General features: G+C 39.5%; 1 protein-coding gene across 1 annotated transcript in view; it reads left to right on the forward strand.

The window, feature by feature from the left end:
* Positions 1–659: 659 nt before the first annotated feature.
* Positions 660–27,268, forward strand: part of LOC103905550 (vitellogenin-1) — a 45,705-nt gene continuing 19,096 nt past the window's right edge. Inside the window, exons 1-19 of the mRNA XM_009287241.1 lie at positions 660–699; positions 942–962; positions 1,187–1,338; positions 3,780–4,031; positions 6,195–6,356; positions 8,237–8,388; positions 11,420–11,570; positions 11,670–11,827; positions 11,941–12,106; positions 13,180–13,302; positions 14,855–15,073; positions 17,143–17,360; positions 17,446–17,543; positions 21,813–21,937; positions 22,024–22,125; positions 22,212–22,331; positions 22,590–22,779; positions 22,869–22,962; positions 23,075–23,260. Coding sequence (XP_009285516.1) covers positions 660–699; positions 942–962; positions 1,187–1,338; positions 3,780–4,031; positions 6,195–6,356; positions 8,237–8,388; positions 11,420–11,570; positions 11,670–11,827; positions 11,941–12,106; positions 13,180–13,302; positions 14,855–15,073; positions 17,143–17,360; positions 17,446–17,543; positions 21,813–21,937; positions 22,024–22,125; positions 22,212–22,331; positions 22,590–22,779; positions 22,869–22,962; positions 23,075–23,260 — 2,729 coding nt within the window. The remainder of the gene's footprint in view (positions 700–941; positions 963–1,186; positions 1,339–3,779; positions 4,032–6,194; positions 6,357–8,236; positions 8,389–11,419; positions 11,571–11,669; positions 11,828–11,940; positions 12,107–13,179; positions 13,303–14,854; positions 15,074–17,142; positions 17,361–17,445; positions 17,544–21,812; positions 21,938–22,023; positions 22,126–22,211; positions 22,332–22,589; positions 22,780–22,868; positions 22,963–23,074; positions 23,261–27,268) is intronic.

Here is a 27,268-nt window from a genome sequence, read left to right on the forward strand (position 1 = left end):
AAACAAAGACGTTCATTTCCCTCCTGTTTTCATCGTATAAACTTTGACCACTAGCCAGAAGCTAATATGAACGTCATACTGACAAGATTTGTCTTCCCAGGTGTCGGTAACAAGATATGCTTGGAAAGACAGCCATGGTAGATACCATGGAAAGACAGTTTCTCATTGCACGTCTATGAGCTCTAAGGTATCTCAATTCTAATCTATGAAATCAATCATAAACTCTCCTCTAAAAGTAGAGTTTCAATGTGACAGAGCAAGGTGTGTCTCCAAAGCTGTGACCCTTAGCAAGAGCAAATTATCAGGAGATTGAAGACATGATTGGAGAAAAGCTAAATTATTTCAGTTATGATTGAGGAACTATTTTTATTTAATTTTAAATTTTAATTATTGTTTTACTATATAGCTACAATGTGGAGAAATTGGGGGAAAAAATAGCAAATGAAATCTCTATTGCACATAGAAAGTAAGTTAGTTGAAATCATGAGGTGATTTGAAGTTGTCAGCATTCATGACCTCAGAAATGTTTATTTTTTGATTGATCAATACACATTCTAAAATACGCTTATTTGTCAAACCAACATGCCAAAAGAAACATGTGATAGCACATACCTTTATAAAAGAGAACCCAGCATGTTCACCTTTACTTTATCCCCATCATGAGGGGCTTGATATTAGCCCTGGTTTTAACCCTGGTGGGTAAGTAACTTATCTGCTTTGACGAATTTAAAATAATAGATTCAGGAAAAGGTTTCCGAATCTAAGTATAGTTCACTTACAAACATGAACTGTAACATTTTATAGAAAAAAATATTTTATGACAATTTTTTTGTTGTTTAGGGAAAAAAGGCTTTTGGCTATGTGCTGAACTAGAAGTAAAGTTAATAAGAAAGAGTTATGCCTTGTCATTTCATTTCTCTTTTTTTTTCCTTCTCTTTCAGGGAGCCAGCATCTTAATTATCGTAAGTAATTTTCCTATCAGCTAACATAATTATAATGAGTGAAATTCAAAATAGAATCTGAAAAGTGTATCAATGTTTAATATAATTTTACAACAGCTAATTTTGTTCAGGTGCAATGCAAAAATGAACAAATTCATCTTTTTTGTTCCATACATTCTAATAAAGGTACTTTAATATGTTCTGTACAGTCTCTATAATGTTTTATGGGAACTATTTCTTTGCAGAACCCGATTTCAGTGAAAACAAGGTTTATACGTTTAATTATGAAAGCATGCTTCTCAGTGGACTTCCAGAGAAAGGACTTGCAAGAGCTGGAATAAGAATAAAAAGTAAAGTGGAAATTAGTGGTATTGGGCCAAAACTTTGTCTTATTAGGGTAAGAAAATGTATTCAATTTAAAAGGTAAAATTCTTTTTTAAGCTTTTGGGAAGTAATTACGTGTCATCATGTGTTGTGCTTACTCAGGGAGAATATGACTAACACTATTATTTTTTTATGCAGTGCCCTAAATTCTATTTGCACTTTGCCAGGTAATTCTCAGCTCAAGCCAACCTTGGGCTTGAAGGATTTCTTCTGCTTTGTGGTCAGGGAGACAATGGAATGTAATTTGAAATGCACAATAATTTATTACTGGATCAATCCAATTGTTCCAAACTATACAACCTAGGATTATTTAATCAACTGATTTTGTAACCAGCAAACGAAAGTCAATAAAACATGTGACAGTAGCTGGATGTGATTCAATATTTAGCATAATTAATGTCATCTGGTGGCTTCTTTTTCTACAGGGTCCCAAATGACATTCTTTGTCATCCTCAGTTGTATATTTTTACTGCATGCTGAGTAATTACTAAGAGTTCTGATTATGTGAAAAACACTTTTGCCTTTAACAGAAGCCTATACGTGCTTCTAATGACTGTATTGAAACGCACTCCTCAATTGCTTTACACCAACTCCACTTAGTCTTGTGTATATGTGGAAGAAAAATGATCTTTTTAAAAGCTTTTATTTGGCAAATTGAAAACTGCAGATGAAAAAGACTGGTGACTGTCTGATAAATGCTTGTAAATGCTGTAGCCTTCCAGCCTGAGTTAGCCTTCTGTTACTAGGTATTTTTATAAGTTCAAATTATAATAGATCTAGACAGGAAACATTGCTTTTCCATGACCTCTGCAAATGGCTGGGGTTTTTTGCAAAAAAGCAAGGAGATAAGAGCCACACATCTGTACTGGTGAGTAGAAGGCTTCCCTGGCAGAGAGGAGGCGGAAGCAGTCTTGTCTTCGCCCCACATCCTCCCCCATTCCTGCCAAAACAGCTCTTGGTGTGTCAGGGTAAGTCTCCACCAAAAATTGACTCCTGTTCCCTAAAACCTTCCAACACCACTCCACCTGTCCTCATGCATTTGGAAAAAACTTTCTGTTTAAAAAATAAATACAGAAAGAATTTCAGGCAGGAAAAAGAAGAGAAAAGAAAAAAAAAATCACGAGATTTTGGGGCAAGTTCTAAATGAAAGGTAACGATACATTTATTCTATTCTGCTCTGGGAGAAGTTTATTTTGCTGCTGTTACATTTAAATTAGACAGTTCGGAGGGATGGTTCAGGGAATTAATTTTTCGTCTGTAGCCTACTAGTTTGCATTCAGCCCAAGCAAAAAGCTGTGTTCCCTGGGCGGTTTCCAGCTGACGATTTTTTCATCGCAAACCCACAAGTAAGAATTGCCAGCTGTGTTCAAAACCTAGCAGACAGCGTAAGTCCTGACTGGGCCCCAAGGGCTGGGGAAAACTACTTCGCCCTGACCCTGCAGAGCAGTCCCAAACCTGCCCGTATGCAATATGCCAGAAGCATGTCCAAGAGGCAGCATGAGGGATTTGCTCCGTAACAGCCTCCTCTGTAAGCTTCAGTTACTGGGGTTGGCAGTGATCTCCACCAACAATAACAAAAATAAATATGAAAGTGCAGTCTCCAGCGATTTGCTGTATGAGGATTTAGTTTGTGTGGCTTTTTGAGAAATTAATCTGTGTCTTGCATCACATCGCCAGCCTGAGGTGACAGAGAAAAATCTCTTTAAATTGTCAAAATATATAGAAGGGAAGGGTCCTCTGAAAAACTAAGCTAAACATGCCCCATTCCCATGGGGTAGAAATCATTCGAGTTATGCACAGGTTAGCACAACTTTCTACTTGCTTGGATGTGCCCCAGGTTGAGGCTGGAGTGGGAGGTGCAGAGCGGGGTTGGGGGCAGTGCCTGAGCCTTCGGCTCTGCAGCAAAACGTGTAGGGAAGGACAATTTTTGTAATCTGCTCTCCACTGCTCAAACTAATTACGACTATCTGGCTGGCCCAGCAGCCATGTTGTTATTAGTTTCTGACTGCTGTCTGTGCTCTGTGACCCCAGCGAGGGAGACGACAGAGTTCACAACAGGAGTTAATGATGCTTTATGCAACACTAACTTTCTCCTGCATTTTCCTGCAGATCTTCCATACTACTTTTGGGTAGCAACCTGCTTCATGCGGCTCTTCTCTGGCTCATTTCTTCATACAAGTCAACCTTTGACAATATGGATTATCTATGAAACAGAACAGAGTGCAGTGACTGTGGAAATATCACAGTCATTTGCATTACCCTTTCCTTTTATATATGGAAATATGTATATCGATACTAGCTATGTTAAATGACAACTTTTAAGTTTTCACTTTGCAGAGGCTTTGTGTTATTTAAAAGTGTATTTTTGACATGAGTAAAGCTCTAGATGCTTATGTGCATTGAAAAAGTTAACTGAAAAAATTAAAGAGGAATTATATTCCCCCTTTGTTCTAGATTCACTCAATCGAAGCAGCAGAGTACAATGGTGTCTGGCCTACAAGCTCATTCTCTCGATCACTCAAACTAACCCAGGTACTAACCGGGCAACTTAGTAATCCCATCAAGTTTGAGTATAGCAATGGCCATGTTGGAAACCTTATGGCTCCTGATTCTGTCTCGGATGATGGTCTGAACATCTACAGAGGGATTCTGAATGCGCTGGAGCTAAGTATAAAGAAGATGCAGCATTCATACAGCTTACAGGAGGTGAGCTTTTTGGGCATTGTGGTCACTTTGTAAGTAAATAAGCCTTCTCTTCAGGTTCTTCTGCTGCATTTTCTGAATTCATCCTTGGCATAGACTTCGCTAACAAGAAACACCTAAGCTTGGGAAATTATGATCAAGTTGTTCTTATGGGACAACATTTGATGGAGCAGTAGCTGAACAGGACAGCAGAATAGCAGATTTTTAATCTGGCTGATCAAAGTATTTCAGAAAATGCATTTGCAGTATTAGACCCTCAGAAAATCTGGCTTGTGATTCTAGAGAAAGTAAACTCCTGTGAAAGCTGAAGCCTACATAAAATTTGAATACTGTATAAAAACAAGCTTAAACATACAGCACAAGGTTAAAGCTAAAATAACAGTAATTTGACTTTTTTACCAATCATATATACTTTAATCTCTTCTATCTCCTCTTTTAGGAGGAAAACAGTATATATGCCATGACATTACTGTAATAGCTTTGACAGTTGCAGTTGATGCTCTATTGGAATTTCCACTGTTTTTCAGGTTTTAATATCTTAGTCAAGGTAAATCATCTGATATTACTATTCACCGCAGAAATTGCAATGTGTTTAGTTTTTGTGAAACCATATTTACATTGATTAGACTACATTCAATTCTAAGATCAGCAAAAACCTTGAAATTATTATACTTTCATGTTATTTTTATTGAAAATGCAGACCGGAGTAACTTTAATTTTTTAAAAATTTATTTTTATGTAAGTAGAGTTGTTTCTGGGGAAGGAACTACATGATTTAATATTTTCACACTGCTTGTTGCACATAAAAACCTGGGTGGTGTTTTCTCATATCTAGTTCTACATCTTCATTCTTTCTAATTCAGTTAGCAATATGTCCTACTGTCGCTGCTGAGCAGCATACGTGACTTCACCTCCTAGAACCGTTTCCAAGTTTTCTTTGCTTTTCTCAGACAGCACATGATTAATGAACATTGGCACCCTTGCTTGACAATCTCAAGTCAATCTGTAGAGGAAGATAAGTGTTATTAGTCCCAAAATCTGAGCTGCAGAGAGGTTTAAAGGACTCACCTGGGAAAGTCTACATCACATCCTGCAGTGTGTAGGGTAATGGTATCTGAGCTAGCCGTGAACTGCACACAGCTAGACTGTCCAGCTAGGCAGGAGGCTACTTCATCCCACTGAGCCCGGTGGGCTGGACATTCCCATTTAAAGTCTAGATGTCTCTACCACACCTTGCAGTCTGCAGAGGAGCCCCACACCTGTATTTGCAGAGTACAAGTCTTTCAGAAAGCTTAGGCAATTCTTATTTTTAGCCCTTTCTGAAGCCACGGTGTCTTCAGGAATATTGTTAAGCTAAAGATGAAGTGGGTATGTCTTGCCTCCCAACCACCACATGATCATTTTGCTGTTCTGACATAGCCCCGAGCTGCTCTCTGGAGTGGCTATGCTATCAATAACAATAAAAAAAATCATGAAAATAACACTTCTTCCTAAAATGCAATCAAATATTTTCCTCTCCAAAAATCTCCTCACTGACTGAAGAGATTTAAGAGATCTTATAAATATATATGCTTGAAATATTATTGAAGATATGAGCTAAAACTGCAAACTCAGGAAAACCCATAATCAAAACTCTGCTATCCTGAAATTCTTTTTAATTATTGCTGTTCGTATTGTGACAGATCATCTGAGATTGCAAGGCCTGTTCCATAGGCATTTGTAAGCTGTCTATAAAAGCAATTTTTAAGGGCAGAATGTCATCTGCAACCTTAAAATACTTTGCTGTTGAGATTTTATTCTGATTGATCAAATTATTTTGGCACTTTTTATTAATAGTCCTTAAATCGTATTTCATAATCAACAGCTCCAACTGGAAATTGTTACTCACCTTTTCTGAGGCTCCAAATCTTGTCTCAGTGAAACTTTTGAGAATTTTAGTTCTCTCAGTGAAACTCTGGTTTGGCTTACTGGAAACCTGTACATGTAAAAAAGAGATGAAAGTAACGATCATCCCGATTTTGCTTCTGGAGAGTACTATAAATAAAAAAGCATTCATTTCTATCAGGAATTTTGAAAATACAGAATTAAACAGCATAGCCCATGTGGGGAATTGACGAAGCTTTGCATAGGGGTGAACTTCTCTGATCACATTCTCATTTTTGCCAGGCTGGGATCGGAGGTATTTGCAACACAACATATGCAATCCAGGAAAACAAGAGAGCAAACTTAGTCTATGTGACCAAATCCAAGGACCTGAACAGTTGTGAAGAGAAAGTTCAAATGGTCACAGGTTCAGCATACACTCAGCCATGCCGGACCTGCCAGCAGGTAAATTAGAGTAGTATTATGTATATGCATTTTATATTCATATTCAGGGAGCCATTTGGCATCCACATTAGCTCTTGCTTTGTTACACTTAAAATGAGGGAAGAATCAGATCTTCTCTGTGTAATTACCAACATTTTCTTTCTGTATGAAAATCAGATCCACAGAGCAGCAGAGGTCTGTGCTGCAGACATACTTCAACTAGGTTAAACTAGCTGGCTTGAAAACCACCAATTATCAGCATGAGTTAATTCACCTACTCTGTTGAGTAAAAAAGATAGTCACAATGTCCAGTTTCTGCTATTCAAGACAGAATCATAGAATCATAGAATCATAGAATCATAGAATCATAGAATCATAGAATAGTTTGGGTTGGAAGGGACCTCTCAAGGTCATCTAGTCCAACCCCCCTGCCGTGGGCAGGGACATCTTCAACTAGATCAGGTTGCTGAGAGCCCCGTCCAACCGGACCTGGAATGTTTCCAGGGATGGGGCATCCACCACCTCTCTGGGCAACCTGTGCCAGTGTTTCACCACCCTCAGCGTAAAAAATTTCTTCCTTATACCTCGTCTAAATCTACACCCCTTTAGTTTAAAGCCATTCCCCCTTGTCCTGTTGCAACAGGCCCTGCTAAAAAGTTTGCCACCATCTTTTTTATAAGCCCCCTTTAAGTACTGATAGGCTGCAATGAGGTCTCCCCAAAGCCTTCTCTTCTCCAGGCTGAACAACCCCAACTCTCTCAGCCTTTCTTCATAGGAGAGGTGGTCCATCCCCCTGATCATTTTCGTGGCCCTCCTCTGGACCCGCTACAACAGGTCCGTGTCTTTCTTATGCTGAGGGCTCCAGAGCTGGATGCAGTACTCCAGGTGGGGTCTCACCAGAGCAGAGCAGAGTAGAGGGGCAGAATCCCCTCCCTCGACCTGCTGGCCACGCTTCTTTGGATGCAGCCCAGGATTCGATTGGCCTTCTGGGCTGCGAGCGCACATTGCTGGCTCATGTCCAGCTTTTCATCCACCAGTACCCCCAAGTCCTTCTCGGCAGGGCTGCTCTCAATCCCTTCATCACCCAGCCTGTACTGATACTGGGGGTTGCCCCGACCCAGGTGCAGGACCTTGCACTTGGCCTTGTTAAACCTCATGAGGTTCACACAGGCCCACTTCTCGGGCTTGTCCAGGTCCCTCTGGATGGCATCCCGTCCCTCTGGCGTGTCGACCGCACCACTCAGCTTGGTGTCACCTGCAAACTTGCTGAGGGTGCCCTCGATCCCACTGTCTGGGTCATTGATGAAGATATTAAACAGTACCCGTCCCAATACAGACCCCTGCGGGACGCCACTCTTCACCAATCTCCATCTGGACATTGAGCCGTTGACCACTACCCTCTGGATGCGAGCATCTAACCAATTCCTCACCCACCAGACAGTCCACCCATCAAATCCATACCTCTCCAGCTTAGAGAGAAGGATGTTGTGCGGGACCGTGTCAAAGGCCTTACAGAGGTCCAAATAGGACTTGCTAATAGGTACTGCTGCATCTTACTATAATCCTGTCTTTGATATAAGAAATCATGTGGCTTACACTGCTGCTGTCCTCAGAAACTCTGTCTCCTTCTCGAGGGAATAACCAATTACTTATATTTGGGAAAGGGAAAAACCAGCTAACACTTCTTAGCAGTAAAAGTAATGGAGCCAGGCAGCGTGCCTGATCTCTCCCGTGGAAGTGTGCATGCAGAATTCACCTAAAGCACTCATATGGACAATGAACAAAACAGCCCTGGAAAATAAGTGGGTTGAAGTGGGTGAGGTAATAGCTTCTAGTCACAGAATTTAGAAGTTCAATGACTTTCTATTTTCTTTGTTTCTTTGCTTTTTTATATTATAAAGAGAAACAAGAATTCCCAGGCAACTGCTACTTACAATTACAAAATTAAATATACACGTAATGAAGCTGTAATTACACAAGCTGATGTTGAGGAAATCCACCAGTTTGCACCCTTCAATGAGATAACAGGAGGAAATGCTATAGTAGAAGCAAGGTACTGTATGTATGCCTTTAATTCAGCAACTAACTCAGCATCTCAGTAATCTGGTCAAACTCCATAACTGAAATAAATCCTTTCCTTCCACAGCCTATTGTTTGCCAGTATTTAATTACATAAAATCCCACACAGTTCATAAAAACAACCTTCACTGTTAGTTGTAAATCTGAAACATGCACATCACTATCCAAATTTTGTTAGCTAAACTTGGCAGGATTTGACTATATTATTTCTCAGGGATATTTGATTTATGTCATAAAAGCCAAAACAAATGTAATTCCATCTGAAAAATTGTGAACTAATATATTTGCAGTAAAATACTTTGAAAGACAGTTACTCACTGAAAGAGAGTTCCCTGGAAAATAATAATGCAGTAAGAGACCCTGGAGACTAGTTCACAAGAAACCTAGATAGGACTTTGGATTCCGATATACTTCCTAAGTACAGTGGGCTGCTTGCAAATCTCCCATCAAAACAGTTTCTTGCTAGGAAATTGGGTTTTATTGCAAAAAGATTGGGCACAAAGCATATAAAATCTATTTGCTTTTCCACAGCAAATTTTGCATATTTCTTAAACAAATTTGGGGCAAACTGAGAATATGGTTGTCTAAGAAATTGAACCCCTGCTCATTTTTAGCTCAAGCCTCCAAACTTTCAGTGTTTGAAAATTTTTTCATCTGCTTCAAAATCATCTATTGAAAAAATTTTTACTTACCTGCTTTAGCGATGGACTCTGTAGACAGAGGTGCCCTACTGAAGAGGGAGGCTTTTTGCATAAAGGTCACTGTACAGAAGATATACCTCAATCCCACTCCAGCTGCTGTAATCTTGCATTGCTCCATTAGCTTCTGCAAGAATCTATTGGTATAATATACAGTTTTTGAAACTGCAACATCAGAAAGTTCATGTCAGTAAATCACTGATTAACTTCATTAATATGATGAACATGTTAAGTTTGGCTAACCAAAAAAAAAGAACAGTAAAGGTGAAAGTGGCTTTACTATCTCATGCAATCAAGGTGAAGATAGTCACAACTGTAGTGCTTTTATCAAATTATAGGTTGTTGTGAGTGAGCATTAGTCTGGAGCCAATGAACTTTTGCTGATTTAAACTCTCCTTCTGGAAGCTTGCATAGACTGTCTTCCTTACTGTTCTCCCTCAGGTATTGAGCCCCCAGAGAGGGGGGCTTTTCCCCATTTTCTCTAGATCTTTGGCATAGGTATTGAGCCCCCAGAGAGGGTAGTGCCTTTACTTTTCCCCATTTTCTCTAGATCTTTGGCATTGCCCAGCAGATGGGGCCAAATATAAGATAGCTGGGAAGATGTGGATATGTCATCCAAGTCTTCAGAAGTTATTTCTACTATGCAATTTCTGTGTAAAAAAAACAAAGAAAAGAAAGAAAAATCTAACATCAAAGACTTAAAACATTTGGAGCTGAGTTTTCAGACCTGTTCAGCATAAGCCTCTTGCAGCACCCTTCAAGGCCAAGAGAGGTTTTACTACTGTTTCACCATTTTAATCCTATCTTTAGTATTCATTTGCTCTTCTCTTCGGAGTATAACATTTTCCCATCTATTCTAGGCAGATATATGTCTTCCCAAAAAGATGAAGATGAGACATAATAGATTCATCATGTTCAGGAAGGGGGAGTTAAATCTGTCCAAGTGTACCTGACGTTATACTTTCTGACCCAAATGCCCTTTCAATAATATTGTATAAAATTTCAAGAGAGAAAAAATCTCTGCTGATTCTGTAGCGATTTCTATTCAAATTCCAGTGGCCTGTCTGCAAAGCAGTTATATGCTATTTTCTGCAGCAGTTCTCTGCAATCCATATGGAAAGAGTGGATAGAAATGATACAGAAAATCATCGTAGAGATTCCAAAATAAACACGCCAATTTTCTACAGAGATTTTGAGATACTGTGTAGTACAACAATATTGCTTTTGGAATGTTTTCAGTTGTTCAATACAAATGCCTAACTTTATTATAGTGTCCTAAATGACCTATTTTAAACATAATTGGTGGGATAGGATGCATCCCTTTAGCTGAAAATGTAGCAAAGATAGAAAATGTTTACAAAGACATTTTCTCATTGGAAAAAAATACAATTTCTCATTGGAATTATTCTTAATAACAAAGGATGAAGGTTTGGTGCTCCTTGAAAAGTTTCCAAAAACTTGAGTACTTTTCCGAAGACTAATCCTGAATTTATCTGGCCCTTTTTGTTTGGGAAATCCAATTTGAAACTTCATGAGAATCTTTTATCTTCTGCAGTCCCCAGGACATTCAGCTTGCCAGGAAAATGGGGAGGGAATTGTAATAGTGCAAGTAAAAAGACTGTAGCATTTCTTATTGTATCTAACAATTTTCAATTCCTTTGGAAGCTTCCAGGAGGCACAGACACGTAGGAGCTTTTATGAACTTCTTTAAAGGTTTAAATTAAGTGATGATTTCCAAGAAAGTTTCCCATCAGTTACAGGACATTCAGCTTGCCAGGAAAATGGGGAGGGAATTGTAATAGTGCAAGTAAAAAGACTGTAGCATTTCTTATTGTATCTAACAATTTTCAATTCCTTTGGAAGCTTCCAGGAGGCACAGACACGTAGGAGCTTTTATGAACTTCTTTAAAGGTTTAAATTAAGTGATGATATCGAAGAAAGTTTCCCATCAGTTATTTTTCTCTAATCCTTAATTTACTCCTTAAAACACAACACACAGTTACTGTGATCTTTGTCAGGCCACAGCCTCCCACTTCTTCCTTAAATTCTCAAGCCATGTTATTCCCAAAGGAAGGCAAAGGATGGCTCTGATCTGAGCCCCGCTGTGTAAGTGCACACCTTCTCAGAGTACGGTTCTGAGTATCATGTCCAAATGTATCTATTTGTAAATACCTTTGCCCCTCAGTAACAAAGCCCTTTTGAAACAATTGTAGTCGCATTGCAATGCAGGGAGGCAGAAACACTGTTCTCTTTTTAGTTTGTACCCTGCATCTTGTGATGTTATGTCCCTGGGTTCCTCCATTCCAGGCAGAAACTTTCTTTGACTGACGTGCAAAAGCACATGGCAGAGGTCCCACCAAAAGAATTCCAGAATCGTGGGTCACTTCAGTACCAGTTTGGCAGTGAATTGCTTCAGCTTCCTGTCCACTTATTCAGAATAAAAAATGTGGAAAGCCAGGTAAAGTTCAGCCACTGGTCAGACTTTTTGTTGGAGATTGGAATCCGTCCATGTGGAAAACAATGCGTGTGAGCTTCGTGCATTTTAATCTTCCTGTAGATAGAGGAAAGCCTGCAAGACCTAGTAGAGACCACCTCTGAACAGCTTCCCAGCGATGCACCAGCAAAAGCCCTCAAGCTTATGCACCTCTTCCGTGCAGCAAATGAGGAGAATTACGAGTCAGTGTGGAAGCAGTTCTCCAGTCGGCCAGCGTACAGGTACAAGCAATACAAGTGGTGATTCTTCTGCTGATAAACTCCGTTGGAGACCATCTGGAATGACTATGTTCAAATGCAGATCTGGAAAATGGTCTGTGCTTTTCCCGTTACAGGCGCTACATTTTAGATATAATTCCTGCAGTTGCCAGCCACCGTGCGCTCAGGTTCTTGAGGCATAAAATGGAAAGACAAGAACTCACCAACTGGGAAGCGGCTCAGATGGTGCTTGTGGCTCTGCACTCAAGCACACCAACACGGGACGTGATGGAGGAAGCAACAGTAGGATTCTCTAAACACTCTCGAATCGCTCTTTACTGATTTTAGCATCTGTCATATTTATTCCTTTGACACGATTGCAAAGGCTTTGAAAATATAAAGGTTTTATATCCTCTAGTGAGGTTGAAAGGAGTTTCCTGACTGTCTTAAGGGGAGGAGAATGCAAATCAAAAGGGCAAAAATGAATCCAGAATGAAACAGGAAAGAAAGAGTAAAATACCCCTCAGTGGCAGAGGTTATTGCTGCAAACAGTGGTTTCTAGTCTCCCTTTGTCCAAATGTACTTTATAGTTACATCAGATTAGATCTCTAACTGAGTGTCTACAAAGACTAGGGAGTAAGAAATACGTATTTGTTATATCCTGTATTTGTCCTGATTGACCTAGCAGGATGGGTATAAATCAGAGCAGATCTATCAAAATCAAGGAAATTATGCCAATGTGGAGCCCGTGTAGGAGAAAGTCTAATGATTTTTACAATTTTTTCCTCTTCCGCAGGGTCTAATTCTAGTGTCAGATGGAGGAACTTATCTCTGCCTACTTTAGGTAGAGACCACGTATCTCAGACTAGAGTTTTGCCCTCTGTAAAAGCCATGACAGCCTGGCTGTTACCGTGTGGTAATGCTCTGCTTCCCACTTGACGAAGCAGTGGGCTGGTGCCTCCTCTCAGTTCCTACATTTATACGAAATATTCCTGTCTGCCCAAAGTACTGAGGTCCATTCACAGTGTATCTCAAGTTTTTTGTACCTATAGCTGAGGCAATAAAACAATGAGGAATGTTTCTTGAAGAAAGTGTATTTTTCTATTCCGTAACTGGGCGATTTCCTCCCTTTGGATTACAGCCTATGCCAAATTTAAATCTGAAACACTATAAAAGCAACAGACCTGCCTTCCAGATGTTACTTGGAATTACTTTACAATTGCATTTTCAAATACAGTAATATCCACTGATTAACTATAAATCCATCAATACAAAAATATCAAAAGCCTGGTTTTGCCTTGCATTTGGCAAAAACATATTTTTCAATATTGTTGCTCGTCATTAATGGTGGTAACGAACAACTGCTTTCTCCCCAGCTCATTGTGAAAAAACATTGCCCACGCTCAAGTACTGTACTTGGAAAGGTTTGCCATCTCAGCTACGCGTCACTGTGCCACAAACAGTGCTCTTCATCAGACTCCTGCTCTGAATGTCTCCAGGTAACCACATTGTTATTTATTGTTTCAAAGAAAAATTAAGCCTTGAGTTCTTTCTTCATTATTCAGAAACCTGTATTTCACTTCACTACAGTGTTTCCTTTGGGGAAAGGAACCCCAGTTGGTTAAATACAGCATTTTTATCTTTAGATTAACACACGAAAGAGAGTGAGAGGAAGAAGCATATAATTCATAGCACTTTCTGTCTGAGTATCTCTGAGTGCTTTATTGCCAATTATTAATGAAGTCCCATGGCACTGCTCTGAAACACTTTAAATATAGGTACTTATATATACTTATAAATACACTAAGTGACACAAAAGCCCAGGGTTTTGCCAAAAGTCATGTAGCCCAGCCGTTTCTCAGCCAGAAGCAGAGCCCAGTTCATCCACATAGACTATAAGCTTTTAATAATACCCTCCCTGTTCTGCACTGCTTTTAATCAGTGGGTCTCAAAACAATTTAAACAGGCAGTAAATAGCATTTCCCCGTTCTAGAGATGCATGTCAACAGAAGTTGGCCACCCAGCCAGTGATAGAGAGGGAAAGAGAAATAGGCGTTTTCAGTCTTCAGCACTGGTCAGTCCACCATCCCCAGTAAGAGCAAGGTGTTCCCAATACATTGTGTGCCTGCCATGATTTTTTTCCTGTAGTACACAGGCATGGCCGACATTCGTACATGTATCTCCTGTGTTACAACTGCCACCAATGCTCTTGAGCTAAGTAAATCTAAGCCCAGTGCCAGGGAATGGAAATTCTTCCCCAAAGCAAATGATTGTATAGGCTTATTCAATGCATTTTAAATGTCCATTCATTCAGTTAGTAATACCAATTGGACTGTCTCTGCACCATCGATGGATCTCAAATGTGATATTTTAAAGCATGGGAACTGTATTGAAATTATTCTATAACATCTCAGGCTTTATTTTTAGAGCCATTTTTTAGCATTGAAAACAGTTTTCTATTAGGATTTAGTTCTTTTCTCATATTCAGCCTTCAGACAACTCTTTCTAATCCTGCCACATAAATGTGTGATCCGGTTGCTTACGACGAAGCTGTAAAATGACCTGATGATCGCATTGCCAGCTATTAATCAACAATAAAAAGTGGCTGTCAGCTGAAGGTGCTAGTGGGCACCACCACTAGACATATCTTCAGGAATCTTATTTAAGGGTCTGAAGAATTTAACTGTATCTGCATTTTTGCACCTGTCTTCAACCATTAGACAGAGATATTCAAACAGCATTATTGCAGGGTTCCCAACTCACCCTGAAAGGCAGTGGGAACTAGCTCCTAGCCATTACTTTTTCCTTTAAAAATCTTACTTGATAACTTTAAGGCATAGTGATGAAGAAGCTGTTCGTTGCAGCTTTCTTGGCTATGCTTGTTCTATGAATAAAATGTCCTATTCATGAGGACAAAAAGAATTTGAAAATATTTCAAATCAGTGAATTGAACAAACTGAAATTATCAAAGTCAAATGTCAGAATAGGCTGGGGGATGGGATATAGATAAGAGCTGGAATTGAACTCAACCGATTTGTTTTCTTTTTTCAGCTACTTCACGGCTTTGCAGGAGAGGCATTGAGCAAGTCTGACACAGAAGAAATTTCCTTAGCTTTGAAAGCCCTTGGGAATGTAGGACATCCAGCCAGCATCAAGCACATCAAGAAATTTTTGCCAGGGTATACATCCAGTGCCTCAGATCTGCCACGCAAGGTCCATGCAACTGCTGTGATGGCCCTGAAAAACATAGGCATGAAAGACCCCAAAATGGTAAGGAAACAAAGCTGCCTCCTTTGCACGTATGATAACCCAACACAAGGCTGCTAATCGATGATGGGTGATGAGGGGAAAGCACATCTTTTTTTCAAATATACTTGTAATATGTTTTTTTTCAAATACTTAACCCTTCCTTAGTTGGCATGTCTTATTCCTTTTGACATTAACCTCTAGTATTTCAGACTGCAACAAAAGTCCCATTAAAAAGATACATTCATTACCCTGTTGTTGAAGACAAATCAGTATTTCCATTGCAAACATTTATTTTCCAAGGACGTTAGAAAGAAAGCTAAGTTATTGACCAAAATGTGTTTAGTGCTACTTCAACTTCGGTATGCGAGAAAACCACAAAGCAAGATTTTCAGAGAATTGACATTTAATACGGAGTGTCACATCTAATCGTGATTCAAGACCAGATCTTATTGTAAATAGATACTAGAGTTTTGCATCCTAATTACAAATTTACAGACATTGTGTGGGTTTAAGTCATAAACAGAACGTCTAATAAATGTGACTTTTGTCCTTGAACAAGATAATGATTAGATATTACATACAATGGTTGCACAGGCATACTCTCCTTCACCACAGACATCACTTTACAATCATTTTCACCTTAAAGCAACCTGTTTCTAAAAGGATACCTTGCATTTTCAAGATTTTTTTTCCCTAATATTGAAATTTTTTGTTTTATATAAGACTATTCTTAATATAAAAAGTAAAATAAAAGCTTTCATTAACTATTCTCTTACTAATCTCTATCAGTTTTTCTATTGCACTCATTTTTTGCATACGACTCCCAGTTTGAGTGCACATATTGATCCACAAACAATAGTGTGCCAGGGTGTGCTTTTAAGCAAAAGAATAAACAATCAATTTACTAGAGTGCAGGAGCTAGATGGGGAAAAGCAGAGGGGGAGGAGAAAATAGCAAGGGTAGGAGTTAGGGTATTTGCTGAGGAAGAAAAAAGCCAGTTTGGTGTTTGACAGCAATGCTGCGTCTCTGATTGCCCTTTGGCCCGGCTTTCCACATGTGACCCAGACTACCCATTTTCTATGCATTTTCTTTGGAGAAAATTGATCTGGAGCAAGTTAATGACTGTGGCCGGATTTTTCATTGTTCAAAAACCAGTTTAATGCCTGGTTTGCAGCTAGCTACACACCCATATTTGCATTAAACAGACTTAATACATGGTCTGTCTTTTTTATTGTTTAATTTGAAAAGGTAGTTACATTTAGAAAGAGGCTACTGCATCCTTGTCACCACTTTTACCTCGGTATTTGATAATCAACATACGCAAATTAATAAAACCAATCAGGGTATTTCCAAAGTTTGTTGAACTTTTCTGGATCAGACTTTTCTTTAGAGACCACAGACACACGCTGTCCCAGCCAGGACAGGACTGCACAGAGGGGCTGCCAGAACGGTGTTACAACATCCACATCCATTTTGAAGTTGGGGTCAAAGGCCTCAGTGCAGCTCATGGAAACTGGAAAGGTTCCAGTACAAAATTAGTCTTGATACTGAATATTGCCAGGGTGAAACACGTTGGTCACAAGCAGTGCTGTGGAAATTACATTTGTCGCATAAACTTCCAGTTTTAAACTGCCTACATGACACAGAGATTTCTGGTAGTAAACTGGTTTTTATTCTAGCAGAAAGGGCTCCAGGAGATCAAATTATTAGAAATAAGGCATATTTTTATGGGTACGGATAAGTGATCACTGAAACCACTTCTCAGGTATGTGATGCATCCATGAAATCTCTTTTACCCAGAGTTGTTATGCTACAGATATATTTTGCTATAGCTCAAAAAGGGACAATATAGCTGATATAGGAGTTATCCAGCAAAGTTCCTTGGCTTTGATTGTGTAGGAAGTCAGACGACATTACCATAATGCCCCTTCCAGCCCTCAGACTATGAAACCAGGAGCACTGTTTCCATAATAATTAAATAATACAAATTTTTACTGCACTAGTGATGAAGAGATCATTCACCAGTGATGAATGGTTATTAGCAAAATGATCAAACATACTGTAAATTTGAATGTGTCTATTATTTTCAGGTCCAGGCTATTACCCTTGAGATTTTCCTGAATCACAAAATTGATCCTCGGGTCCGAATGTTAGCTGCAGTGGTTTTGCTTGAAACCAAGCCAGGTCTTCCAATACTGATGACGTTAACTGATGCTGTGCTGAAGGAACATAGCATGCAAGTGGCAAGTTTCATCTACTCTCACCTGAGGGCCCTGGGTAGAAGCACAGCTCCAGATCTTCAAGTGATGTAAGGAAAATCTGGATCCCTTCCATAGATGAAAAATTTGTTGCAAACTAATTGAGGTGTTAATGTGCTCACTGATTTTTTTCAGGGCTTCTGCCTGCAGAATGGCTGTCAGAGTATTAAGTCCCAAATTTGACAGATCTGGATATCAGTTCAGCAAGGTTTTCCGCTTCAGTATGTTTAAAGGTAAGATTCAGAAGATTTTGTAGAGAAATATATACAGGTCAATGTGTGAAAAAAATTGTACAGTATGAGAACCCAATTCTCCTAGCCAACTGGTTAGCTGCATGTTGTTCCTCCATATTCTCCTATGTTCAGTGAAAGAAAAAAAAAAAATCTCAGGCTCTCCATTTGGAGAGTGTTTAGGTCCCTGTGTGTTTTGCATTACACACTGCCAGCATGAAATTACCAGAGGGCTTGTGGGGCTCTAACCCTCCATTTTCATTAGCCGGTGAAGCACATGCTCCTGTATCAAATGCCGCAGTCTCAGTGGTGCTTGACAATTTCATACCATTGTTCAGCACCAAACAAACAGAAGGGACTTAAATTGCTGCTGAAGTGGATTAATTTCTGCTGGTGCTGAACACCTACAACTCTTGCTGAATTCAGATGTGATGCTAAATACTCTTCACCCCAACAGTAGCGCCCAATGAAACAGCAAACTCTGAAAACGTTCAGATGTGACAATTCATTGCACCCATGAGCAGCTAACTCAGGCTTATTGTCTAAAGATTTTTCTTGCACCTTCCTACTAGGATTCTTTACCAGAATGAGCAGATCCACGCATGGGATCTGGCAGCTGACCAGTTACATCAATGGGAGTTGCACATAAAAATGTAGTCAGAGACAGGAGGACCAGATTAGAAGACAGCTCTTGCTGGGCCAAATTGTAGCTATTTCTATTTTCCATGTACGTTATTTTTCTCAGTAGAGATTTTTTAAGCAACTCCTCTGTGTAAATGACCATGACAGCCTCAGTGATTTGGCATATGTAGCTGGCAGACTAGGGAGATTATATCTACAAACACAGTCTCCTTATACATGCTGTTTATCTAGGAGGACTTGGATGTTTTTAGCACTTTTTTTATTCACTGGTACATGTAAAGATTCTTTTCAAAGTAATCAATAGAAAAAGAGACTCTGTAACACCTGAAGTCCACAGTGCTAAGTGTACAAGTACTTTTGCCTTCTTTTTGGTGGGGGGGAGCGGTTTGAAAGACCTTTGTAGATCTTATTGTTGCCCTGCCCCTGTTTCATGGTTTTTAACATGACCGTTTAATCTGCTCTATAATAAAAATAAATACAATACATACCACAACAGCCACAGTAATATATGATACACATGCTTGCTGCCTCAGAGGCAGAGACAGAGAGTGCTCAAAGAAATACAGTCACTACCAGCCACAGATATATGATACACATGCTTGCTGCCTCAGAGGCAGAGACAGAGAGTGCTCAAAGAAATACAGTCACTAATACGCACTGTGTGAACTTTTGTACCATTTAAAATGCATTCAGGGAGAGATAAAATGTTGAGTAATACGCAGATATGTGCTTCTAGTTTTAAGTACTCATTTTCTCCTCTTATTTTTGCTTTTAAAGTGAAGCTATCTGAATTTTTGCCCAGTGAGAAAGAAGGATGCAGTACGCATGAGGGTAGCTGGCAGAGGGCTATGTGAAACGGATTACTTTGTTCTGGCTATAGCCTGGAAATGCAGCATATCAGTGAACTGCTGTTTCTTCTTGGTGAAGACCAGTGTCAGAAATTTGGTTACCATGCATATGTAATATTTAAACCTCTCATCCTGAAGAATAAGGAACAAGATCTTTTTCTCACACATGCTAATCTTAGACTTGGATAACTCAGTTACCTCAATGAAGTCAATCCTCTATTACACTGGTGTGGGAGGAGGATCCAACCTCCAGCTTTCTGATTTGATTTGTCACCACTAGCCACAGGTGAAATGTGTTTCAGTGAGTCCATTCTGGAGGAGTTACCATAGTGACGGCTGTAATGCAGTACCTATTTCCTTGCTAAAAACAAAAATGTGCCCTCAGCATCACAGATCTTTGCGGTGCTAGATGCTGAATTTTTAATGACAGGCAATAATGTCAGCTGAATCTATCTCTAATCTGGAATCTGTCACACATGGCCACCACAAATAGTGCTTCATGCTCTACACACTGCTATTGAAATCAGAGGAATGACCCGGGTTCTGCTCAATGTGAGGACTGACAGAATCTGATTCTCAATATGCACAGATTCATATAATTAAATGTGTGTACTAATGTTCAGAGGTACCAAAGATGCTTTCTTTGATCACCAATTTTTCTTTCCCTTTTCCTTGGGGCAAGACATTTAGTCAGATATATGCAGGTGCCATCACACTCTCAGTGAGGTGGCTACAGTGCATCATCTGACTGTGTCAGTAGGATTTTTCACTGGTAAATATTTTCTTAGAGCATTAGCGCTATGTAATGCCTGAAGTATGGAAAATATCCCTGCTCTTTTCAAGTCAATGAATTCTGTATAATCATTTAATCAGTTATGAGCAACACTTCTTATTAAGTATCAGTAAGTACCATGGGGTTTTTTAACTAACAGTTTTCGTGGGTTGGAACACAAAAAAAGAGCCTTAAATTCACCAAAAGTACCATGCCTCATTCTAGTGTCCAGTCCACATAACACCTAGGACTGTTTTGGCTAAGCTCATTCAGAGAAAAACTAGTCTTCACATTTCCAAGTCTCAAGTCAGCTTATTAATAATGTCCCAGCGTGGCATCGCTTTGCTTTTTATTTTCTGTAGGATCGGCATTAAAATGTGAGCTTTTGTCATCTCTCCTTGCTGTCTGCTGAAGGTTCTCCACTGATTCCTCTGCCATCAATGGGGTGGCTTACATACCTGTATTTTGATTATAGGAGCTGTTCCTGGACCACGTATGTTGTAGGTAGATAGTGCCTCGCACTTTGGGTAGCACAGGAGCTTTATACAGCAAAACAGTGAAAGTGACGTAGTGACATGCCAGTTCATACAGATTTAGTAGATTAAGTGGATTGTTTTTCCGACAGACGGTTTCTCAAATACATGAAAAGTTGGAATCTGTCCTGAGAAATTAGAAATCAAAATCAGTCCCAGCAAGCTGATACAAAACAACTTAGTGTGAGGAGTAAACAAGGGTAAAGGACCATCCAGACCCCTGTCTGCATGCACGGTTTCAGAAGAGAATGGGAAAGTGTTGACTCACAAGTGAGATGTTATCCAAAACACAAAGAGTGGCACTAGAGAAGTAATATGGGCATGAGTATTCATAATGCCCCACATTTGTGAACCAAGCAATAATCTTTTCTTTAACTTTTGGCTAAGTGATTTATGAGAATTTAGGCACTCCTTTTCTGGAAAGAGGTCAAAGACTCACTCCGTCTCATAATGTTTGAAAATATATTTCCTACAATTCATCAATAATGTCTGTACAGGTACTGAATTTATTGGTCTGGATCTTCCAGGGCTCTGCATTATCCTGTCTGTACCGGATTTCCAAAGCTGATTTCTGATGGTGCTGGGATTTAATCAGTATATGGTGCCTATGTGTAACATGAGGGTAGCAGAAATTTAACATAGGGACTCCTAAAATACTTCCCCATCCTCCAACTAGTGTAGGAAGAGAAGGGAGAGGAGGGCTGGAAGAAAGGAAGCACGACAGGGATGCCTACATATCATGTCAGCCTTGTTCCTCTTGAAACCTAAGGAAACTTAGAAGCCTTGGGATTACTTTAACTCAGAAAACAGGACTGTATAGACCTGTGCCAAGATCGGGAAGAATACGTGACTGTGCTCTGCACTGATTATCTGTATCATCTGTAGATGATAAATCTAAAGTAGAGAAATAAATAGACATAAATTATGTTTTCTCAAAGTTCACTCAATAGTTAACAATTACTTAACAATTAGTGCATTTCATGTAAGGAGTTACAGCATTTGGAACTAGATGTATTAAATTGCCTCTTAGTCATTTGAGAGACAAATCTACACCTCACCATCTGTCCTTATAGGACATCTATATCACTTTCCCTAAACTATTAGCAAAGGATGGCAAATCTGTTTTCATTTCTGATCCCCTTTGTCAAGTTGCCCTAAATGACGTCTCGTAAAAGCATTTCATAAGCTGACATTACAGAATCTGACCGGATGTAAATGATATAGCAGAAGCAATTGGAAAAATAGCATAACCACCATGCAATGAGCAGGGGGCTTGTAATTTTGCCCATTAATAGTCCAAAAATGCAGAATATTCTGTTTATGACTGTTTTATAACATCAGTTTTACAGCTGGGTTTTCTGGCCTTTCTCATATCATGCTGTATCAGTTGAATTATGCAATTAGTAAATTGATACAATCTGCGCACTGTGGCTTTAAAAACTAACTGTGCTGTGGTTTACTGCCTATTTCTCTTCAGAGCTCCTTATGAGTGGACTGGCAGCTAAATATTTGGTTTTGAATAATGCAGGCAGCTTAATTCCAAAGATGGCAATGTCCCAGCTGCGGACACATTTCCTTGGAAGAGTGGCTGATCCCTTGGAGGTAATTGGATCTACCCGCAGTTTGCCCTCTCATCCCTTCCTACGACCATCATCCAACTGGCATTTACACTTTACTTCTTCCCACAGGTGGGAATAACGGTTGAAGGACTGCAGGAGATGTTTGCTAAAGGTTACTCTCCTGACAGGAACTGGGAGACTGACTATGACTTCAAGGAAATCCTGAAAACAGTAAATTCTCAGGGAAAAGAAAATCTCTAAGGTATTGCTTCCCCAAATGTTATGAAGAATCAGACTTTCTTCCTCTTCTCATGCAGCTCTCTGACTGGAAGGCATTCTCCAGTGACAAACCTTTTGCATCGGGCTACTTGAAGATGTTTGGCCAAGAGTTGTTCTTTGGTGGACTTGATAAAAACGCCATCCAAAATGCATTGCAGGTATCATTTTGAAAACACCACCATCCAAGCATCAAAAGCTTTAAAATACTGTTTCTTTCACACGTTCCCTCCCTTTTCTTAACTTTTTAATTCAAGAGGGTTTTTGTCTTTAGTATTAATCAAGGCAAATAAGGTCAAGCTTTGATCAGGATTAGCTATAATCATTGCTGGCAGACTTTCCCCTGAGGCACGGTTAATGACACGGATCATGATATTCAAGTTCTGCTTATTTAGACAAGTTGAACTCTCTAATTGCAGGCATGGTACGGACCCGACGAAAAAAACCCTTCAATAAGGAGAATAATCAGTAGCCTTCAAAGTGGTGTAGGGAGGCAGTGGACCAAGGCTTTACTGTCCTCTGAGATCCGTCGTATCGTGCCCACCTGCACTGGGTTCCCGACAGAGACCAGCTTCTATTACTCTTCTGTCACAAAAGTGGCAGGAAATGGTAATATATTTCAAGACTTGAGCAATACAAACATGCTTGTCAGGATTGGGGGGGCATTTTTAACATTTTTTTTGCTTTCTTTGTAATAGTTCAAGCACAGATTACACCTTCTCCAAAGTCTGATTTCAGATTGACTGAGTTACTAAATGCCAACATTAGGCTGCGATCCAAAATGAGTCTAAGGTAAATATTTAGTATAAAGTAAAAGAATTATATTCCCAAGTAACAAAGGCCATAAAAAGTCAACAGCAGTTTACTGTCTGAACATAATTTTACCCTCATTCTACCTTTTCAGCATGGCTAAGGAGATGACCTTTGTAATGGGGATCAACACACACATGGTCCAGGCAGGGCTGGAAGCACACACCAAAATGAATGCTCATGTACCTGTGAATGTTATTGCCACTGTCCATATGAAGGAAAAAAATATCAAAATTGAAATTCCACCATGTAAAGATGAGACTAACATAATTACTGTAAGGTAAGACATAACACTTATTATCTTTCTATGTCGCAATGCAGAGTCTTTCCAAATAAAACAGAACACTTGCTTAGGGATCTTGTCTTTGACTGACAGCTTGAGTAACTGGCAATGATTGGTGTAGTTTATTTATTTTAAATGAAGTGACGTGTACCAAAGCTTTGCTTGAAAATATGTGTTACTTCCTGTGGTCTTCACCTGAAAATCCTCTTTAGGACCATTTCTCAGTTGTTGAGACCCATAAGCTGTTTGAAACACGAATGGCATAAAATTTCTATCCCAATACATATATTTGGACTGGAGACACTAGGTAAGATATAAGCCAACTGAATCCTATCAGTTATAACAGATAACCCGTATATATTTGCATGCGATGCCTTGAAGCGTAGAGGATTCGGTGTTTCTTGTGTTTTTACCTTGTTTCCCTGTGGCTGCCATTTGGTTTTCTTGTCTGTTAGGTCTACTTGATTTATTATCAGTGCATGCAATTACAATACACTCTGGAAAACTGTTGTAGCCAGATGCCAAACAAATGAAAACAGATGGAAATACAAGCACAAAGAGAGGGAGGAAACAGAAAGATTATGTCCAAGGAATCAAAGCAGTAGACCAAAGCTTAGAAAACCTTCATACACACACATTAAAAAATACTGAGAAAGACAAGCCAAAAATTCATCACAAAGGAAAAAGCATCACCGATAACAGAAATCAGCTAGTATACAATCTGCAGAAATGTTAACAAGTTTCTGCTCTAGGAATACAGCCGTAACAAAAGAGCTCAGCTGCTTGATCCAGCTGCAATTAGCATTCATGGCTTCTGGCCCAGAGAAGCTCTGCAGGTCTCCTCAGTTTAGCCACCAGTTACGCTAATCATTATTCTCCCTTGCCCTTCAATGGTCACAGACCATCCTAGTAGGCATTTGACATCACATCCTCCTCCCTAAGATGATTCCTCCACTCCTTCAAATGTGATTGTAATCAGGTTCTCCGTGCAGAGGAGGGAGGGTTTCGGCAGTTCACAGAGCATCACTTAGCTGCGTGTAAGCTGCTGGGGCACCACAGCCCAAAAGTTTTGTCAGTTCCTTGTGAAGACCAGGACAGTGCTCCCAAGGTCATCAGGGACAGCAGGCACCTGCTCTCACTAGCTCTCACAGTTGGAGAGGGTGAGGCAGATATTAATGAACTCAGTAAGGATTCTGAACTGAAATGAGAGTATTGGACACTGATACGAAGTTTAGAGCCTCAAGCAGAGCTACAAATGTTAGCAGAAGGATCCTTCCCGCAAAGCAAAATAAAAAATATTTTCCTCCTTTGACTTAAGGGGAAATCAAATCAGACACAAAAAGGGTTAAATGCATTGCCAGAAAGCAGAAAGCAAGTCAGTATGAGAGGCAGGGGATTACAGCGGAGGAGTCCATGAGTTCCAGCCCAAGCCCTGCTCTAGACCCTGCAGCATTATCATTTATAAAGTGAAGTAGACAGTCGGAAATAGCTCTGTAATGCCAAGTATATGAGAAAGCTAATACTCACTAGCTAACTTTTAGCACCATCATTTTTTCTCCAAAAAGCATTCCCGTTCACTGTTACAAAACAAATGGTCAGTGGAAACCACACAGAGCAATGAAACAGCAATGAGTACAAGTGAAGGCAAAGCAATAACTAGAGAATGTAACATTGAACCACATCGCTGAGGAGGTCAAAGACCAAGCAAAGTAAAATCTTAAAGGTATGAAGAGAAGCAAGTAGGCATGATAGAGAGAGAAAGGATACATATATATTCCATATAGAATGAGTCAAAAATTTTACCTTGACATAGACTTTCTCTTCCTTTTGCATAGATCCACCAAAGAATAAAGAACCTATTGAATTCAATATTTTAGAGATATTCTGACACCTTCCCTTGTTAGCTTTAAATTCCCCATTTAAAGAAATGGTTCTAGAAAGCTATTGAGCTTTCATTTGTTTGTGAGCTCTGCTCAAAATATTTTAGTATTGGGCACTTTGTCTTGATGGTCCGTGGGTTATTTTCTATAGTACTATATCATTAAAGCTAGTCAGGATGTGATATCATTTTCCCCTTCACCTCTCACACCCAGACGCAGGAAGCAAACAGTCTTCAATAACATTAAGTTCAGTTATATCCTACACACCATACAGGTTATAACCTGTCACAGCTGTGGGATTTATATAAATTTTCAGGAGCCAAAGAGAAACTCAGCTGAGCTATCGCAGACTCTGAGGAAAAAAAAAAAGAAAACTTTGGTGATAGAGACATTGCATTCCCAAGACAAATCAGCACATTACAGACTCGACTTTCTTTATAGCAAAAATCAGAGCAAAATAATTTTCTTTATAGAAAATCAGAGCAAAATAATTAATTATGCTGTGGAGAGAATATATAGCATGTGTTTCAATTCAATCCTATCAAAGTTAAATTTAATTAAAAATAATAGTTATTTTTAAGGCTCTTTCAACATAATTATTTGGTATACTACAGATGGCTACTTAAACATACTTTTAAACAAAATTTACAGGAAGAAGTAAAAATCAAATCAATTTCAGGGAAAAATTAAGAGCACTGTGATTAAAGTGTAAATATGGAGAGCTGCCAGAGAATGCACTTTGCAAATATATCACATATTCATAATGACAGGCTACTGAAGTATATACATAAACTTGAATACAGCTTCTATCATAGGGCTTTTTTGCTTGTTTTAACTGTAGGATAAGCAGAAATTGCTTCACATGGGCATCTTATTTATAAGATGAATTACGAAATTACAACGCTGTATACAACATGTATACAGCACGTGTAATGGAAAATGCAGAAGAGCCAGCATACGCTGTGAGCTCGCTAGGCAGCGTGGTGTGTTTGGGGACAGTGAAGGGAAATGACTGGCACCCCAAGTCTATGTTTTTATAACACCTTTGCACCAAGGTCAGAAGGATGATGCATAGGAAAGGCAGAAATTTTCGTTTCACCACAGCGGAAAAAGAGCTAAAGGTCTGGTTGGAGGACTGTCTCTTGCTTCTCATTTATTTAGATACGATGTCATGCTGTGCTTTAAAACCTGGGAATATAGTTTTTCGTTGATTTTCTTTGTTTTAAACAAGCATCAAGCTCTTCTGTCCCCATGTTAGGGACATATGTAAGGCCACACTCACTGAAACGTCAGTGGGCCCAACACAGCTGAATTGCGTGTCCCTTACCCCTGCAGTAAATTTGGTTTATACTATAGCACAGCTTCTTCTCTCATCCAAAAAACACACTAATACGTATTGGAAAATCTCCCTTTTATTTTTTCTCCCTTGTGTGGGATCAGAGAGAACAGATTCTTTCATACCATCGCTTTAGGCCTTCTTTGTGACTGTTTTTCTTGTTAAAGCACCAGAACTGGCTCTTGTAGCCTATTTTTACTGTGCCGTATGATTCTGCAGACATTGACATGTGTCACCTGTGATGCAGCTACATTTGTCGGCTTTCTGTGCTCAACAGGGAGGAATCGATCCTCCACTTTCATTAGGTGGCAGGAGTAGACTATTGGCATAAAAAATACTAAAAAAAATTGGAAAAGAAACCCCAGGACTTTCTGCTTGGAGACCCAGCCTGCAGTTCAGTGGTCATTTGAATCACTGAATGGGATTAAAATAAAAGCCATTTCCCTTTTTGTCCCTTTACCCAGATGAACTATCTGAAATGCAAGCTGATTTGTATTTTCTTTTATCCCCTCAGCTTGTAAGGGAGAATATTTTATTTCAGATTCCATTCTTCAAGGTTCTCCTATCACCCAGCATGGAGCGTTGCTGTCATGTCCTTATCTAAAAAAAGAGAGAGATGGAAAAGAAAACAAAGCCCACAGGTGACACACGTTTTATTGAGGTGTTCCACGTGAAGTGCAATTGTGTGCTTTACAGTGCACACAGCACAGTAGGAGCCTTCAAGAGGCAGAGAGGGCTATCAAATGAATACAAATTCATCTTTCAAATAGGTTAGATTGGAATTGCTCA

The sequence above is a fragment of the Aptenodytes forsteri genome, unplaced genomic scaffold, assembly GCF_000699145.1.
Source record: "Aptenodytes forsteri isolate BGI_AS27 unplaced genomic scaffold, ASM69914v1 Scaffold119, whole genome shotgun sequence".
In the NCBI taxonomy this organism is placed as follows: domain Eukaryota; kingdom Metazoa; phylum Chordata; class Aves; order Sphenisciformes; family Spheniscidae; genus Aptenodytes; species Aptenodytes forsteri.